Source organism: Chenopodium quinoa, unplaced genomic scaffold (assembly GCF_001683475.1).
Source record: "Chenopodium quinoa cultivar QQ74 unplaced genomic scaffold, ASM168347v1, whole genome shotgun sequence".
Taxonomy (NCBI): Eukaryota; Viridiplantae; Streptophyta; class Magnoliopsida; order Caryophyllales; family Amaranthaceae; genus Chenopodium; species Chenopodium quinoa.
This window is the reverse complement of record NW_018743503.1, coordinates 2,326,856-2,344,339: the sequence shown is the minus strand read 5'-3', so window position 1 is coordinate 2,344,339 and position 17,484 is coordinate 2,326,856. Positions and strand designations below refer to the sequence as shown.

Sequence of the window (17,484 nt, the reverse complement as noted above, 5' to 3'; positions counted from 1 at the left end):
TTCTACACTGGACTATCCCCACGGATCCGATGTTGTTGATAGTCTTCTTTAAAAGCTTAACACCACGTTCTTCTTCTCCGGTGTATATGTATATCAGGGTTAGTACATATGATGTCGTCGGATTGTGCAACTCATTAGCTCTTGACAACATCGTCAATCCTTCGTCCAACACCATGGTGTTGAAGTATTGTCGCTACATTAAAGAGAAATAATAAAACACTGACTATAAGTCTGCAACATAAATTCTAACAATAACAATTCGAAAACTACCACTGGTGTTGTGGTGATACATATTAGTTAGAAAAATGATGATAAAATTATACCACTTTATTGTTGGTGGTACATTTGATTAATAAAACTGCCACTTTGGAAAACAAAACCGTTTCACATAGTGAGTATCAGATATTTACTGATAAACTTCCCAATAATTGAGAAAGGAGACGTACAAATCCAAACTCAAGAAGAGCTTCAGGATGTTCATTCTCCATGCACTGGACGAAGAACTTCTCCGCTGCTTCTTGGTGTGGCGTCAACTGTCGTGCTTTAACCCAGGGGAGGTGAATTTGTTGAATGACCCCCTTTTCTTTGGATATCCGTCGCAGGGTTTTACAACTGTAATCAAGTGATACGGCAGAAATTAGATTATTACATTCGCTGTGTATATGATGAGAACAGAGTACACGGTGCAATTACAAACCTACCTTAATTTGCACCGAAATAGATTAGAATGGTCGCCAACACTTCTGGCGGAAGGATGTCAACCATAGAGGTTGTAGCGGTATTCGCTTGTACATCCATTTTTTTTTTTTTGAGATAGGCAGATCCGAGATCGCTTTGTTCATATAGACGGGAGTGAATTTTTATCCGAACACTGTTTGACATAAAAAAGTAGATTTATCAGTGACGGTTCACCTTCATGCCTGGTATTGGATGTAGCGGACTTGGGAGTTGTGATGATGATGGTTGAAAATGTAAACAGTGGGGGAGATTTATAATGTCAGTCTTTGGGCATTAAAAGGTAAAATTTTTTTCCATGGATTTACCAATAATCAATAACTATATACTACGGAGTAAAAGACACACCAGCAATGTCATGTGTCGATTCTGGTGTGTTCTTAGTACTCACTCCGTCCCCGAAACTTCGACCCTTATGGCCTAATTTTAGTCCCAAAATGTTCATCCCATTTGTACTTTAATACCCTTTAATTTGCAATAATATTTGTGCAAAATTAGCTTTCCCATGCAAATTTTGCTTTTTCTATGTAGTACTTTTATTACTTTCTCTCTCTAATTTTTTGCAATTCCAATGTAAATTTCCCTTTTCAATGTACTTTTCTTAGTTTCCCAAACACTCTTACACTTCCGATTTAACTTCTTAATACCCGCGAAATCAACCTAAAAGGGTCGAAGCTTCGGGGACGGAGGAAGTATATTTTTTTAATAATTAATTACTAAATTTTATTTAATGAAATTATTTTTAAAAATAGAAGTTTGATTTTGTCAACTGTATAGATGAGCAATAATAATTACCATTTTTATGTTGACACTCAATATTACATGTTACTTCAGTTTTGTTCAACATATTAAACAATTTTTATATTTTATGCTATAAATAAATTAATTTGTCATAAGTATATAAAATAACGTACCGTTGGTGGCACGGGACCTAACCTAGTTGTTATGTATAGTTATACATTATTGATTGATAAGTATTATAATCATAAATTAGTCCAGAAATAAGTGTGTGATAGGTTGATTTGGTATTTGCATTTTTAAATTGTAGCATCTAATACAGAAATGAAACAAAAATTTGGCGAGAAATTCTAAGCATTCTTTTTTGTGTCTTTTTTAAACCAGGTCACAGGTCATTTTAAGAATGTAAGATTATTTTAAAAAACCTGACCATTTTTGTGACATAAAATATGTACAAAACATAATATTACTTTGGTACATGATTTGTTACCTTAACTAATAGTTTTTTTAAAGGAAAAAAGTCACAATAACACGGCAGAGATTACACGTGTCGTTGCTTGTGTGTCTTTTAGTATACAGTTACTGATACAAATTCGTTTTGTGCTCCAAGCATTAACCCAAAGAAATCAAATAATTCTGGTCATACATTCGAGTAACTAAAAGTATTAGAATTAGTTAACTATATTTCTTGTCACCCGAAATGTCCATCAAAATCGTTTTTTCTAAACTCTGATCATATGGCAATGAACAGGTACAAAAAGAAAGGATTGTTAATAACCAGGGTGGAAAATTGCCACCGTCGTAGGATAACGTTTACATCACCCACCCACCCAACTTACTAGTAAATAATTTCTAGTGAAATTACTAATTCATAAGTAGTACACTAAAAACTTAATGATTTGTAATTTAGGACTTTGGATATTTACGATCACCGTAGAGCATTGTTAAAAACCTTCGACGACAATGAGCGGGTTCATTCAACACCTACATGTACCAACAGTATAGTTTTCTAAGTGACTACATCTTAGTCATTCAATTTTGACTAATAATCGAAGAAGGTTGTTAAACTTTTTTGCCAATCAATCGTGTCAAGATTGCGGTACGCCTTGTTATGTCATCCAGGGTACCACTAAGACAACAGCTGTACCCTCATAATTAAAATACAATTGATAATCCTGAATGAACAATTGTAAAAGAAAGTAAATTACAAACAACCAGGGTGGTACAAATACTAGAGTCGTAGGAGAACGTTTACATCACCTAACTAGTGTGGAACAAGTACTAGGGTGGTACAGATATGCGTCGCACACGACCGGTGAGTCGGCTTTGCAGTAGAAAATAAAATACGCTTATCTCCCTAAGGCATTTACAAGTCATACAGGTTATTGTACTTTCCGAATACTCGTCATAAAGGCGATCCCATGGGTTTAAGTTCTTCTCGTGCTGTAATTTTTGTTTGCAGAATATGTTCGGCTTTGGATCATAATGTAAAATCATATGATTGCGCATCCAATTGTCACTCGCCAACTCACATAACCTATGTCTGCACTGGACTATCCCTGCAGATCCGATGCGGTTGATAGTCTTCTCCAAAAGGCTTACACCACTTTCTTCTTGTCCAGTGTATATGTATATGAGGCTTAGTACATAGTCTGCCATCGAATTGTGCAACTCTGTTGCTCTTACCAACGTCGTAAGTCCATCGTCGACCGCCATGTAGTTGAAGAATTGTCGCTACAGTAAAGAGACATGGTAAAACAGTTACAAGAAGTCTACAAACATAAACATAAATTCTGACGAAAAAAATTCCCAATAATAAAAAAAAGAAGACGTACAAATCCATACTCAATCAGAGCTTCGGGATGTTCATTATGCACGCACTTTTTCCAGAACATATTCGCCTTATTTCGGCTTATACCTGACATCCGTGCTTTAACCCAGGGGAGGTGAATTTGTTGAACGACCCCCTTTTCTTCGGCTATCAGTCGCAGGGTTTTACAACTTTTATCAAGTTATACGGCAGAAATTAGATTACTACAGTCTATGCATGTGTATAGGATGAGAAACAGAGAACATAACAGAGTACATTTTCCAAGTATAAGCGTACCTTAATTTGCTCCGAAATAAATCAGCATGAGATGACCTAGCAACGCAACTTAGAATGTTCGCCAACACATCTTGCGGCAGGATGTCAACAATAGAAGGTGAGTATTTTCTTTTCGCTTCTACATCCATTTTTAATTTTTTATAGAGGGAGATCGCTATGTTCGAATAGAAGGAAGTTAAGTTTTTTGCAAAAACTGTTTGACATATAAATAGACTTCCACGAGACGGTTTTCCTTCATGCATGGGGTCGGATGTAGTGGGTTGGGAGTTTTGATGATGATGGCGATTCATTGAATTACCGGGGGATATTCAAATATCCCGCGATATTATTTTTGGGAAACTGCCAATCAGAAGTTACCCATGCACATAATAATTAATGGTACAATTATTAACCGATAAACGTACCAGTAATCCAAGATTTGTAGATGGACAGGGTAGGTTATTAATATATCTAACACATCATTCAAACACAATAATTTTTCCTATGGCAAAAGGAAAAATTCAATGACAAGATCGCAAATACTGAAAAAGGGGAAATATTTAGCTCGAACCATTAACATAAAGAATCAAATGATTCTGATGATACATTACACTGATTAAACTTATTACAATTATTTTACTATATTTCAATTAGAGTTATTAAACTAAATACATCAGATTGTTACATTTTTTGTACATAAAATGTTTGCATCATAATAATTAATGGTACATGTTTGCCATTTCTCACTTACGCATGCATATAATAATTAATGGTACATGTTTACGTTTTTCAATGTACCACTAAGATATGCTTAATCCTTGTGCGAAATTCTGTTTGTATTGTAAGAGTAGAATTTGCAATGTTATGTAACTGTGGGAGAACTGAATAATGTCCTAATTGGGACACATAAACCTTTTTTGACTATTCACCTTGTAGCAGAATTCAATTAGCGAATTTTTTTTTTTCCTGGCCGAATAATAAATATTTTTTTCTAGAGGTTTCTAAGACGGTTTTGAAGGGGAATGAACAAGTGTTTTTACGGAATTAATCGTTCTAATTCTCGAGGGTTGGTAATTATGGCGTTTCATTTTACAATTTTAACTACCCTATTTTCTCGTTGGTTTTAACCTTTTTACTGTTTTGTTTGTGGTAGTCATGTGTAATAGTCCCCGGAAGTGCTTAACTGTTGTTTGCAACACATTGTGCTAATTCATACAACAAATGTCATAATTAAAAACTAATTAGAACAATCGTTGTTCAAGTTCAAAGAGGTAGGATGAGAATGAAAATTGCAATTAAACATTACATCGGGAATCATAATCAAAATCATAATTAAACATACGACTAGGATCACTAGGGTTGTTACCAAAGGGGATTCAGTTGATTTTGGTTCCACTGACACATGACATTAGGCTTCCTCATGCCCTATTTGTTTGTGAAGCAAAATACTTCGTCGCCATTCCTCATGGCCGCACCCCGAACATCCATAACTGGCGTGACCTTTTTGTTCTCGTGAAACATAAAAATTTTGCTAGGACTAACACGCACCACGTCACTCCAAGCTCGAAACAGTCCGTCCAGAGACTCATCCAACATGACTAGTACTTTCTTCTTCACCGAACGTGTTCGCGGCTCTCGGAGATAGACTAGCTTCTTACGAATATCCATGTTGGCCTCGGGTACCTACGTGTAAACAAAATTAAGAAACGCAATATAAATAAGTTTGAACCACATACTTATACCATTATTATACAAATTTATCGAACCACAACTCAACAACATCAATCACTATAATTATACAATACCTAACTGTAATTTTATGAATTACCACGAACAACTTAGCCGACATAACAGATTATGTAATAAGGAAATGAACACATATTAACATCAGTTGAATATAATGACATTAAATGTTAACTTTGAAATACACTAGGGTGCAAAAATAGCTGGACCTGCCATCAATACCCCCATCACCTCCCTAATTAATAGCCTAAGTAAGAGCCTAATAAACCAACCAATATATAATTAATATTATGAGTAATTAGTTTAACATGTGAGAATCGCTTTTGCTTCTTGCAGTGGTAGTTTCGTAATTAGAATGTACCACTTTGATAATGTAATGCTGGTACATTTTAACCTGTTAAATGGATGTTAAAAGTAAATCATTGTAGTCAAGGTGGCACAAATTATTTAGAACAGAGCTAGTCCCAACTACAGTAAATCGCTACAGTTTTGCCACATTAACAGTAACTTCAATTAAACCACAATAAAAATCAGTAAATCTCTGTTACTCACTGTGGGAAACGTTTTTGTTTCTCACAGTGGTGGGTTCGTAAATAAAATGTACCGCCGTGACTAAAATGGTACAATTTTATCATCCATTTCGTAAATAAAATGTACCATCTTCACTAAGTGGTACATTTTATTTACGAAATAGCCACTGTGAGAAACAAAAACGTTTCTCACAGTGAGTAATAAAATTACACACTAACCACACTTTAACGAAATTCTACATTTTAAGAACATGGCATTCAATTTTATCTTCATTTTACGAAAGGAAAAGGAACCGAACCTGGCTCCAAACCCACAGGACAACCCCGTTCACAATCCTGGCCAACATTGGATTGTTATGCCAGGGAACCTCGCCATGAGCATTCCTGATAGTAATGTCTTTCGGGTGAGAGTCTACCCTCCTAGCGTAGTCATAGTAAATTATCTTGAATGATTCATTGATCGTGAGTTCATACTCAAGGCCGGGGTCGTCGTCATTTAGGCTCCGAACCCTAAACGAGATCTTTGGATAGAAGTTGCCGGGATTTGGAGGGGCAACCCTTGCTTGCTTAGCTACAGCCCCTCGGTTGGCAGCAGGCTGTACGGGCACTGGCTTAGAAGTGGCAGGTGCCATGTCAACCATAGCATTAACAACGTCATCTTCTATCTGAACGGGGTCGTCTCCTGGTATGTTAATCACTTGCTGAGGAGCAACACCTCTAGAGGCGTTCATTGTGTAGGTCCGGTGTATATCCTCAGAAACAATATGGGGTACTTTAGCAGCACGTCCTGCTTGTGTCGTTAGGTCAAGTACAGGATCTTCGATGATCAAAACAACAAATCGTCGAGACTGCCACACTCCACGGCCGGCTTTTCGCCCGCCGACCCTCACGCCACTAGCTACGACCTTCTCCAACGTGCTGTGACGGCCTGACATAGCCTTCCTTTTCCTAAGCGGTGGACAGGATTTGGAATGGACCGGACCCCGGTAAGGGTTCAGGTTTGAAGGGATGTAGGAACTCATATTGGTTGAATAACTGTGTATTGGTGGTAGCGGGTTCCAAGTTCTTTGCCAATTCTGTTTCGCTCGTTTCACTTACACTGATAGGAATAGGAATAGAGAATAGAGTGAGAATATAGTCCTTGTGTATAATTACTAGTAGATCAGGTCCCGCATGCACGGTAACTTTCAATAAATACTCTAGAATTATTAACATTATATTTAATTAAAAAAAAAAACTATTTTAGTTACTACTTTGTAAAATGAATTAATTATGAAAGAGTCTATTATTAGCAAAATATATAATTTAAAATACACATATATGTATATTTATATATATTCACTAACTATTTTATATCATTTCTTCTTTTAACCAAAATGAATATCTTACAACTATGTATACGTATCTAATTCGTAAATAGATTTACTTTTTACACACTATTAATCCATTAATTCCCTCTTACGCAATACTTATTTTTCTTCTCAATAATCAACTGGCTTACAAAAATTCATATCTTTCCTAACAAGCTTTTCTAACATAATTACATACACAAGTATTTTACAAAAAAGTAATCCTTGTTGTAAAACTGTAAGAGTAGTATATAGCACTATGTATGTCACAAATTATGTTAAGAATTTGATTTTTATTTTATTAACTGTAACTTATGGTATCAATGTGTATAGTGCTAGGATACATTTAATCTTCTTAATCTTATATGTATACATAAGATTTGTTTTCTAAATCTTTTTTTGTTATTTTTAAACTATTGTATTACCCAAACGCTAACCATTGGGTGAAAAGAATGTGTTTCCGAATGAGAAATATGGTGAAAAAGGATTCCCAAATAATGGTACATGTGCAACCATTACGTGAATCTAAATAACGAAGGCGTAATAGTGGGACAATCAAAAACACATTCAACCCCATCGTACTGAATGTTATGTTCCACTAATAAACGAACAACCTGAAAATCAAATCCTCTAAAACCCTAAAAACTGTCCTTTTCTATTTGATCGTATTTTTTCAGTCTTTGCTCCTTTGGATGATTATATTGTGCAAGTTGTTCGACGTACGATATTAGATAATTGTTGATTCGTTCATAGTTGAACTAAGCGCTCCCTTGTTAGTGAAATAGTTACTTTTCCTCCTCGTCATATACCGTCGTTAGATTTATCAAGTCTATTAGATCGGAATATACTTTTCATTTTCTCACAGTTCACTAGTGTGGTTCACTTTCTTTGACTAAAGGATCCATATTGGTAGAAAATTTGGTTGTAAAAAATGATATTTATAAGGCGCACTAAGGCCAGGCAACGATTTAAGCATCATTTGTTATTTAATATCTTGAGGAGCATTGTACCTTTTGTACTAATCCAATGAATTGCTCCAATAATATGGTCTTAACTTCAATTGTACGTGTACAATATATTATCCGACTCAAATTACCATCGTGTTCTAGTGACAGATATTTGTAAACCTCATGAACGCAACGGAAGTCTTATAACCCTGAATATATATTCAAGGTTGGTTAATTGGTGACTGACTTCTTAGCTCTGCAGGAACGATTTACGCATGCGTGTATGAGATATTTGAACCTATGGCTGTGGTACAAGGACATCCATGGTATTTCACCATGGATACGACAATGCAATGACAACTGCATATTCTGGACAATGACTTAATTTATTTGTTGATAATGACAATACAAGGAGATAGTGTCGGAAATATCGGAGAAGAAGTCAGTCTTCTGCCAAAGCAATTTCCTCCGCCAAAATATTTCCCCTGCCAAAGAAATTCAGCTTCCAATGAAGTGACATAAATGAAAGAATACAGTTGTCCTCTAATCATACTTTACACAGTGAAGACAGAGAAAGAAATTGGATATAAGTGACGAAGGTGACGGCTATGAGGTGCAAAAGGTTTGATTTTGACAATTGCTTGGGTTGATTAATAAGTAGTCCAATAGAAATGCATGCATAGCAATAAAGAGAGAGAAGATTTGATTTTGACAATTAATTAATAAGTAATCCGCAAGAAAGATGAAAACTAATGTCTGCTGACAATGATAATTGCATTACATTACAGTTGACAAGACAACTCAGTGACAAAATTCGGAGAATATGGCCAGTGGTAACAGTTGCAGTGCAGTGTTGCAGGACGAAAGTTGACAACAAGCAGAGAACCGTCGTAAAATTGTCTTAGATTATCGTGACTTGTATGGGCCCTATGAACTTCTGCGGGCCGTCTGAAGTACTCTGTATTAATTTATTACCAAACAGTATTTGAAGTACAACATGAACCCTTTATACACGGAAAAGAAATCTAGTGTAATGAATGATTATTTTCACAAACATACAACAGAAATGACCTGGCATGTTGTTTCTCACAGTGAGTTGCATAACTGCATTAACAAGGCGAGTTTTTGAACCTCCCTGATTTTGGTGGAACTTTTAGGTAACGACGGTTGTACCACCGTTAATCTAGTGGATAAAAAAAGTTGAATTAAAATATGGTGGAACTGTAAGGTAACGACGGTCGTACCACCGTTTCTCTAGTGGATAAAAGAAGTTGATTTAAAATACAGATTTTTGATTGTGAGATGCATTTATGTATCTCACTGCGAGGCACTGGGGCCTCTTAGAATACGACAACTATTGGTACAAATCTTGATTGTGAGATACATTTATGTATCTCACTGCGAGGCACTGGGGGCTCTTAGAATACGACAACTATTGGTACAAATCTAAGTTAGTCATGAAAAATTTGTTGGAAAACATAATAATTTGTAGTGTTAATTTTGGTATCAATGCTAAATTGCTAAGAGATTGAAGGACATTACTATCCGGACATTATAATTCTCAAAGGCGTTGCATTAGTTTCAAAGGTGGAATAAAGTGATTCAATTATCATAGTTAAGGGTTTGAGATGTACTTCAAGCCTCAACATTGCAACATGGACAGAATAAAATTTTAGCCAAACAGAATTCAGGGGCAAAGTCAATCAAAACAGATACAAGGCTACTCAACTACAGTACAAGTTCAACAAAGACACAGAGCATTATGGAGGGTTGGATCCCCGGTTCTTCATAGGTCTTTCCCCAATCCTAGGTGGTGATGGAGCCGTCGAAAGCCAAGCCAGAATTGAAGTAGTAGCTACCTGGCTCTGCCTCCTCGTCCGAGCTTAACGGGTCATTGTTAAAATAAACTGGTTTTGGAGGCCACGATGGTCATGGTGGTGAAGGTGGTGGAGCCTGTAATCGTAAACAACAATAATTTGCCTAATTAATTTAACTCCCACTAACGTAAAATTCAACACAAAATTATAAATCTGACAAATCACCTAGAAAAAAAGCATCAACAGCCACCCCAATTGGCTCACTCGATATGTGGAAGAAATTGGCCCTTAACATATGTTGTTGCCAACACATAATAACTCCACCAGAACATGACTGTGGACCACATATCTGTGCTACATAATCACCAGGTAGGCTACGAACAACGAGGTCGCTCGCCTCATGTTTTCCAACACGAGCTTCCTAAATGATGAACAACATCGGGTTAAATTTATTGTGCAGGGCTGCGAAATGTTCCGTGAAGGAGGGCCTTGTGCACCCTCGGGCGTTCCAAATTAGAATGTTCGACCCCCGAGCGAGTACGCCAAACTGTTTGGTGGCTGACGAAAGATGCTCTCCTTTATAGGTAACACGGTTGTACCGTTTACGAATGGGCCACCGATGATTAACACTGGGTTTAAAGGTACAACCTTCAACCTGGAAACTCAAGTTGGTGTTACTAGTATCGACCGTCATCAAGTGGAGGGTATCCGTGAAAGACCCAACAAATATTGTGCGCCTCGTCGTGGGGAAACTGTAAGCAACTATGGAGTCGGTACTAAGACTGGGCTTCAAGTCAACAGCTTCCTCTATTTCAGGTGGTACTATGAGTGGGGACGCCGAGGAATAGAACCTGTCTATGAGCCAGTACAGCAGGACACAAGCTCCCTCGTCGTAGCAGCCCACCAAGTCCTCTAAAAGAGGAAGGTGCCCCGACGTCGCCCTCCCATCTTGTAACATCATGCCTTCAGTTTGGCAGCACATTGACTGGAGGAGATGTGCTCTAATGGACTGCACAGGCTGGTATATCCCATTGTAAAAGGTGTAGCGGTTTCTAAAATACTTAACTAAATTCAGGTTTAATTCGGATTCCCCCTTCTCTGTTTTTTGAAAATACAATATCAGTTGTTCCGGGTGGGGTAAGGGTTGGTGAGGTGATACACAATATTGCACACCGGAAGTTCCGGCCATTATTGTTGCTTGTAATGATAAATGGGAGGCAAGGGATGCAGAAATACGGTAGGAAGTGAATTTATTTTTGGTGAAAATGTTTCAAATTCTTTTAAGCTGATGCGTCAATTGCATTGTGTATTTTCTTGTCGAAAACAGCACAGCGTCTAGGACATTGTGCCCAGGTACATTTTACTACTGTGGAACCATAAGCCATATAGGACAGAAGTAAATGTACCACTCTACTGTACGTATTGTTTAAGCTTCAACCTTCAGTTACGGTAGCGACTTTTGGAATGGACACCCTTAAACAGGGTGTGCTTAACAAAACGTTGAGGGATTATGAATGGGTTAGATTACGAAGGATAATAGGGAACGAGTTCAACTATAGTAATTATTGAGTACTAAGTTGCCAACGTCCTCCTGAATATCATCCATTTCCTTTTACAGTGGTTCTTTTGTAAGGGGATTAGTACCACCCATATAAAAGTGGTACCCTGTGTATCCTAGTGGTACCCTGGATCAGATGATGTAGCAAAATGATTTATGAATAAACTTTAACTTGATTTCCAGTAACACAAAACCAATCAATTTATAGTACAATGAATAAGATGTACTATCCTCTCTAAATGTCTATAAAACCTAGATAAAGTAGGAAAAGACAATTCCTAATATTATCCAAAATCCATATACCCTAAATATTATGTAATCACCCTAAATTTATCTTAACAGATGACAAGGTAGACTATGAACTTGACACGTTGTATGGGTACTGTCGCATAACAATCCAAAACGACCTTCTCATGTGTTACATGCATGGTGTTTAGGGTAAAAATAACCTAAGACACGTGGCCCAATAAAGGCCTGCCACGTGTCAAGCTTTCAACGGTTAGCAAAGGCCCAATCCCTTTGCGACACGTGTCATTGAACCCTAATTGAGGTACAGTTCTCCCTACTATAAATAGTAAGGGCAGACCTCATTAATGGGGATCGAATCATTTTTCCCACAAACCAACAAAACACAAATCCCCTTGCAAACGCTCTCAAATCGAGAAGCATTTATTGTCTTATTTCCTCATTCAGAAAGAGACTAACTTAATCTTCGGAGGCGGAACACCCCAGCCCCAGCCGGAGTTTTCCGTTATTTGTGCAGGTACAGGCTAAGGAAGGAGCATTCTAGGAAATTGTAACTCTCCCGTAGGACACATAAAAAACCCCCAAACATCTGACACCACTAAGACAATAGGTTGCACCGATACGGACACAGACACGGACACAATTACGATACGAACACGACAAAACAGTAATCCTAAAATAGGGGACATGGGTACGGAAAATAACAAGACAAATTATATATCAAAAAAGCAAGATTTAGACAACCTATTGAACAAAACCCTAAATAATTAGCCTGAAAACAAGTTCCTTACCGTAGCTAAATAATATTTTCCTAATTCACATACAATAATGTGTTATCAAATGTGTTTTGAAGGCGATCATATTATAAGTCTTACCTTTTTCTCTCATACTTTACCTTAACTTTCTAAGTCAAAAGGGTAGAAAGATGAGGTGAAATATCAAAATGTAAACTGGATTGTATCATAGTAGGATACAATGCATCTCAAAGTGTGTAAATATATTAAAGACCTGGATGTAGTTTTTATGTGTGTCCATCGTGTGTCGAACGAGTGTCGGCGTCCGACACGTTGTCGGACACGGACACGACTGTTGCACGAAGTGTCCGTGCATCCTACCCACTAACACAACATTGGTATCACTATTTCCTGGGTGGTATAAAATATCTTATAAAAAGAAGGACAATTTCAAATTTGCTACCACTAAAAGTCATGCACCTCAATTTTGCTACCTCTTAAAATTTTATTTTTATTATACTACCACTGAAATCATTGTTGTCAAAATTCAGTACCGTTTGACTGAAACTGTTAAGTTTGCCGTTTGGTGGGTCCCACGTCAGTTAACTAACACCCCTTTAGTTCCCACCCCCCTTGTAAAATTCCGCCTCTCTCCTTATCTCCTTCCTTCCTTCTCTATTCTTTCCCCCTTTTCTTTCTCTCTCCTTAACTCCTTCCTTCCTTCTCTATCTTTCCCCTTTTCTCTTTCCTGCATCTTCCCCTTCTCCTTCTCTTTCCCTTCTTATCTCCTTCTCCTTCTCTTTCCCGCATCTTCCCCCTTTTCTTTCTCTCTCCTTATCTCCTTCCTTCCTTCTCTTTCCCTTCTCAACGACATCAAGAACAGCAACATCACCAACGACGCGAAAAAACACAGTTGCCACCACATCAACGACACCACCGCAACGACAACAACGACACCAGCACGCAGCAACGACAACAACAACAACAACATTTAGATCTAGGTTTTTTTTTTTTAACAATTCTGATTATAATTAAGGATTTTTGATATAATTGTAATTATTTTTTTATTAATTTCAGAAGATAATTGTATATTTTATTTATTTTGTTCGATTTCAATTGGTTTTGTTTATTTTTTTTTCGATTTTTGTTTGGATCTGGGTTTGGTTTTTTTTATTTTTTGGTTTTTGTTTCGATTTGGTTTGTACGATTTAGGTGTTCTGGATTTTTTGCGTTTTTTTTATTTTTGTTTTTTTTCGTTTTTTCTAGGTGGGTGGGTTAGGGGGTTGGTTAGGTGGTCTGGGTGGGTGTGGTGGTGGTTTTTTCTGGGCAGGTGGGGTGGGTTCGATTTGGTTAGGTGGGGTGGGTACGGTGTGGGTGGGGTTGGTTTTGTGTGGGTGTGGGTGGGGCTTTCTCGCAGGGCTTTGTCTTCCTCTGCTTCGTTGTTCCAGTTACTGCTTTCCACGCACTCAATTTTCACCTCCAAATTGCAGAAAAGTAGAGATGAGAGATGGAGATGGTGACAGAGGTGAGATAATTGTTCCTAATTTTTTTTTTTTTTAATTTACTCAGCCTTTAATGGAGATGGTTGTGAGTATTCAATGAAGACAATGAAGAGTTAAGGTAGGAGAGAGAAGAACTGAAGGGGTGTTAGTTAACTGAGGTGGAGCCCACCAAACGACAAACTTAACAGCTTCAGTCAAACGGTACTGAATTTTGACAACAATGATTTGAGTGGTAGTATAATAAAAAAAAAAAAAAATTAAGAGGTAGCAAAATTGAGGTGCATGAATTTTAGTGGTAGCAAATTTGAAATTGTCCTAAAAAGAACCACTGGGAAATAAAATGCATTGTTACAAGTATAGTTTTGATTTTTAAATCACAACCTCTTGACAGAATAACACTTTGAAAAACTATTGGATGATAGTGTACGTTAATTCTAACGACTAAGTCACATACTTCTTAGGTTCTAGGAATGCTTTAGTGTAGGAATGCTACATCGCACGAGAATTTTAGCTCACGATTGTTTGTGTTGGGGATATTAAATTGAAACATAGGGAGACAAAGAAGAAATCGGGAAAAAAAAATAATCTTTTAGGCGTCAACGGAATCAGTTTCCCAAAAGTAATATTTCGACTGTTAAACTAAGTCGGATAATAATAAAATGTACGTACAATGGTAATTGAAGTTGTTATTTATGTTTTTACGATTATATCTGTATGCGTTGGGTTGTACGTAAGGGTTGTTTTCCGAGCACATACCGAACCCTTTTGCATTGTTGAGAACTGAATGGGAACCCAGATACGAAATTCGTTGTAACCAATACACACAAAACCAATGACAATTTCAGTGGAGAAACACCCTCAAATTTCCTAAAACTAGTAAATAATTTGACCAATTAATTCTTTATTACCCGGATCGACTGCAACCAAAATACTAATAGAACAACTAAATAATAAACAGAAACCAAATCGGATTACAAACTTTTCAACCCGACTTGAAAATGTCGAGAAAACAAACCGTTTCACTCCGCATCCGGTTTTCAGCGACCCGTATTGCAATAGGTCAAATGAACAAATTATATCACGCCCACAAGGCCACAACCAGTACACACAAAACCAGAATTGCCATAGAACTAGTTCAACTGTCTCACCACACAGACAAACTCAATCCAAATGAGTTCCTCCACGCCTGCAAATCCCAACCACCACCGAAGTCCGATCCTTTCCAAATCCTGTCCGCCGTTGTGGAAAAGGAAGACCACGAGCCGCCGGCGCAGCCTATTGGCGGATCTAGCGTGCGGCGTCAGGGGCGCCGGTCCAAAAGGACGACACGGAGTGTGCCAGTCATATGTTGCTCCGATCGTCGAAACGACACAAAGAGGACGCCCTCCTAAACTGCCCAAGGTTCGTTTGGAAGAGGTTGTTTCTGAGCAAACCCAAAAAACCAAGAAATTGAATGGTGAGGACAAGCATTTTCCCGCTGAGGTAACTGTTGAGGAGGAGCACACGGACGTCGTTGGTCCTGTTGAGGAAAATAAGGGCGTTGCTAGTGAAGGTATTGCTGTTCAGCAAGTTATTGACATTCCAGGTGAGGACCCCGTTCGGGTAGAAGATGACGACGTCGATGATGTGGTTGTCCTGGCACCTGGCAATGCAATGCCAGGGCCTGTAGAGCCTGCTGCAAATCGTCGGTCTGCAGCTAAGCAAGCAAGGGTTTGTCATCCAACTCCGGGCAACTTAATTCCAAAGATCTCATTCAGGGTTCGGAGCCTAAATGACGACGATCCCGGCCTCGATTATGAACTGAAGATCAATGAATCTTTCAACATTATTTACTACGACTATGCTAGGAGGGTAGACTGTCACTCGACTGATATTACTATCGTGAACGCTCGCGGCATCGTTCACTCCAATAACAGTCCAGCGTTGGGTGGGATTGTGAGTGGGGCTGTCCTGTGGGTTCGGAGCAAGGTTCGGTTCTTATCCTTCCGTGGTTTGAAGTCTGTCATTTATCTTGAACTAAGTTAGGTCTCGTGCCATGCACCGTAATACTACTATTTAATTAACATTATATTTAATTATTAAATAATTTTACCAACAAATTAAATTAATAGCGTTTTGTTTTTTCAATCAAATGAAATTCTTAACAAAATGTACTTAACTTATAAATAGATTTCTTTTTCGCAAACTATTATTCATTCTCTGTTATGTGTGTTGCTTTTTTTTTTTCTCAAGAATCAACTAACTTAAAAATATTTTTTCACATCTTTCTTGACAAGCTTTTCATAGATAATTAAATACAAAAGTCTGGTTTTTTAAAAAAAATACTTGTTGTTATTAATTTTAAAGTAGTACATAACCTTGCATATGTCTTAAATTAAGTTAAGAAGTTTTTGATATCAATTATTATTTGGAAGGATACACTAAATGTTTTTTAATCTTTGTTTTTTCTAAAGAAACTGTTTTGCAACATCTTATTTTGGTATAATAATTCTTTCCTATTTAGATATTTAAAGAAATAAAGAAAAAAACTAAGGGACACACCAGAAAATGACACGTGTCACTGATGGTGTGTCTTTTAGTAAATATTGTAATTATGGACTTATACATAGGTTGAGTTTCGCTGTTTATGTGTGGGTAATTTGGTTAATGGAGAAAACAGTTTTCTGATCAAATTCGATGACTTTTATGTCCACAAAACATAGTTGTTAACATTAGTGTTATTCCATTCCTCTTGAAATTAGGTCGCCCAAAAAGAAAAGAAACGTTGACTATGCGTTAAATTTTAGTGAAATTTGCATTGTGACTGTCGTTTGCTGTTCCATCTAAATTTAACATCCTGTTTTTTTGAGTGATTATTGTTGTTCAATTTAAGTACGGCATATTCGTATAGTGGAATAAGTACAGTGGCTTGTTTCGGAGTATTACACTTAGTCAATTATACTGTTATTCATTTCGTTTAATTTGTGTTTTAACAATACTAATTTAACCCGTTAATTAAAATACGTTTTAGTTGCTGAAAAAAACTCCAGTATTTACGTGTTTAAACTTAGTTACATTGTGAAGCTAAATGTCGTTTTTACGTAGGACCCTGAGGCCAACATGGATATTCGTAAGAAGCTAGTCTATCTCCGAGAGTTTCGAACACGTGCAGTTAAGAAGAAGGTATTAGTCAATCTGGTTGATTCTCTAGACGGCCTGTTTCGAGCTTGGAGTGAGGAGGTGAATGTGTGCCCAAGTAAAATCCTCATGATTCACGAGAACAAGGAGGTCTCGTTATTAATGGATGTTAGGGGTGTGGCCATGAGGAATGGCGATGAAATCTTTTGCTTCACAGACAAATAGGACATGTGGAACCCTTACGTGTTTGTGTTAGTGAACGAAAATCAACTTCCCTTTTGTAGGATGTCTAATGATCCTTTGCGTATGGATGTTTCATGTATGTTTTTGAATATGATCCGTGATGTAATGCTCCGTGTGGGTACATGTTGTGCATTATTTG

At 37.3% G+C, this 17,484-nt stretch overlaps 1 protein-coding gene across 1 annotated transcript; it reads right to left on the bottom strand.

Annotated features, from left to right (window-relative positions):
• Window positions 1-4,440: 4,440 nt before the first annotated feature.
• Window positions 4,441-6,920, bottom strand: LOC110739471. The gene is made up of 2 exons (XM_021919916.1): window positions 6,132-6,920; window positions 4,441-5,242 (listed from the first exon to the last, which is right to left on the bottom strand). The coding sequence occupies exons 1-2, from the start codon at window positions 6,852-6,854 to the stop codon at window positions 4,985-4,987; spliced, it is 981 nt and encodes a 326-aa protein (XP_021775608.1). The 5' UTR covers window positions 6,855-6,920; the 3' UTR covers window positions 4,441-4,984.
• Between the last annotated feature and the right edge of the window lie 10,564 nt (window positions 6,921-17,484).

Excerpts from the sequence above, each read along its gene's own strand:
- LOC110739471 (XM_021919916.1), bottom strand. The coding sequence starts at position 6,854 with ATGAGTTCCTACATCCCTTCAAACCTGAACCCTTACCGGGGTCCGGTC. Across the intron at positions 5,243-6,131 it reads TCCTGTGGGTTTGGAGCCAG|GTACCCGAGGCCAACATGGA; the intron begins GTTCGGTTCCTT and ends GTTTACACGTAG.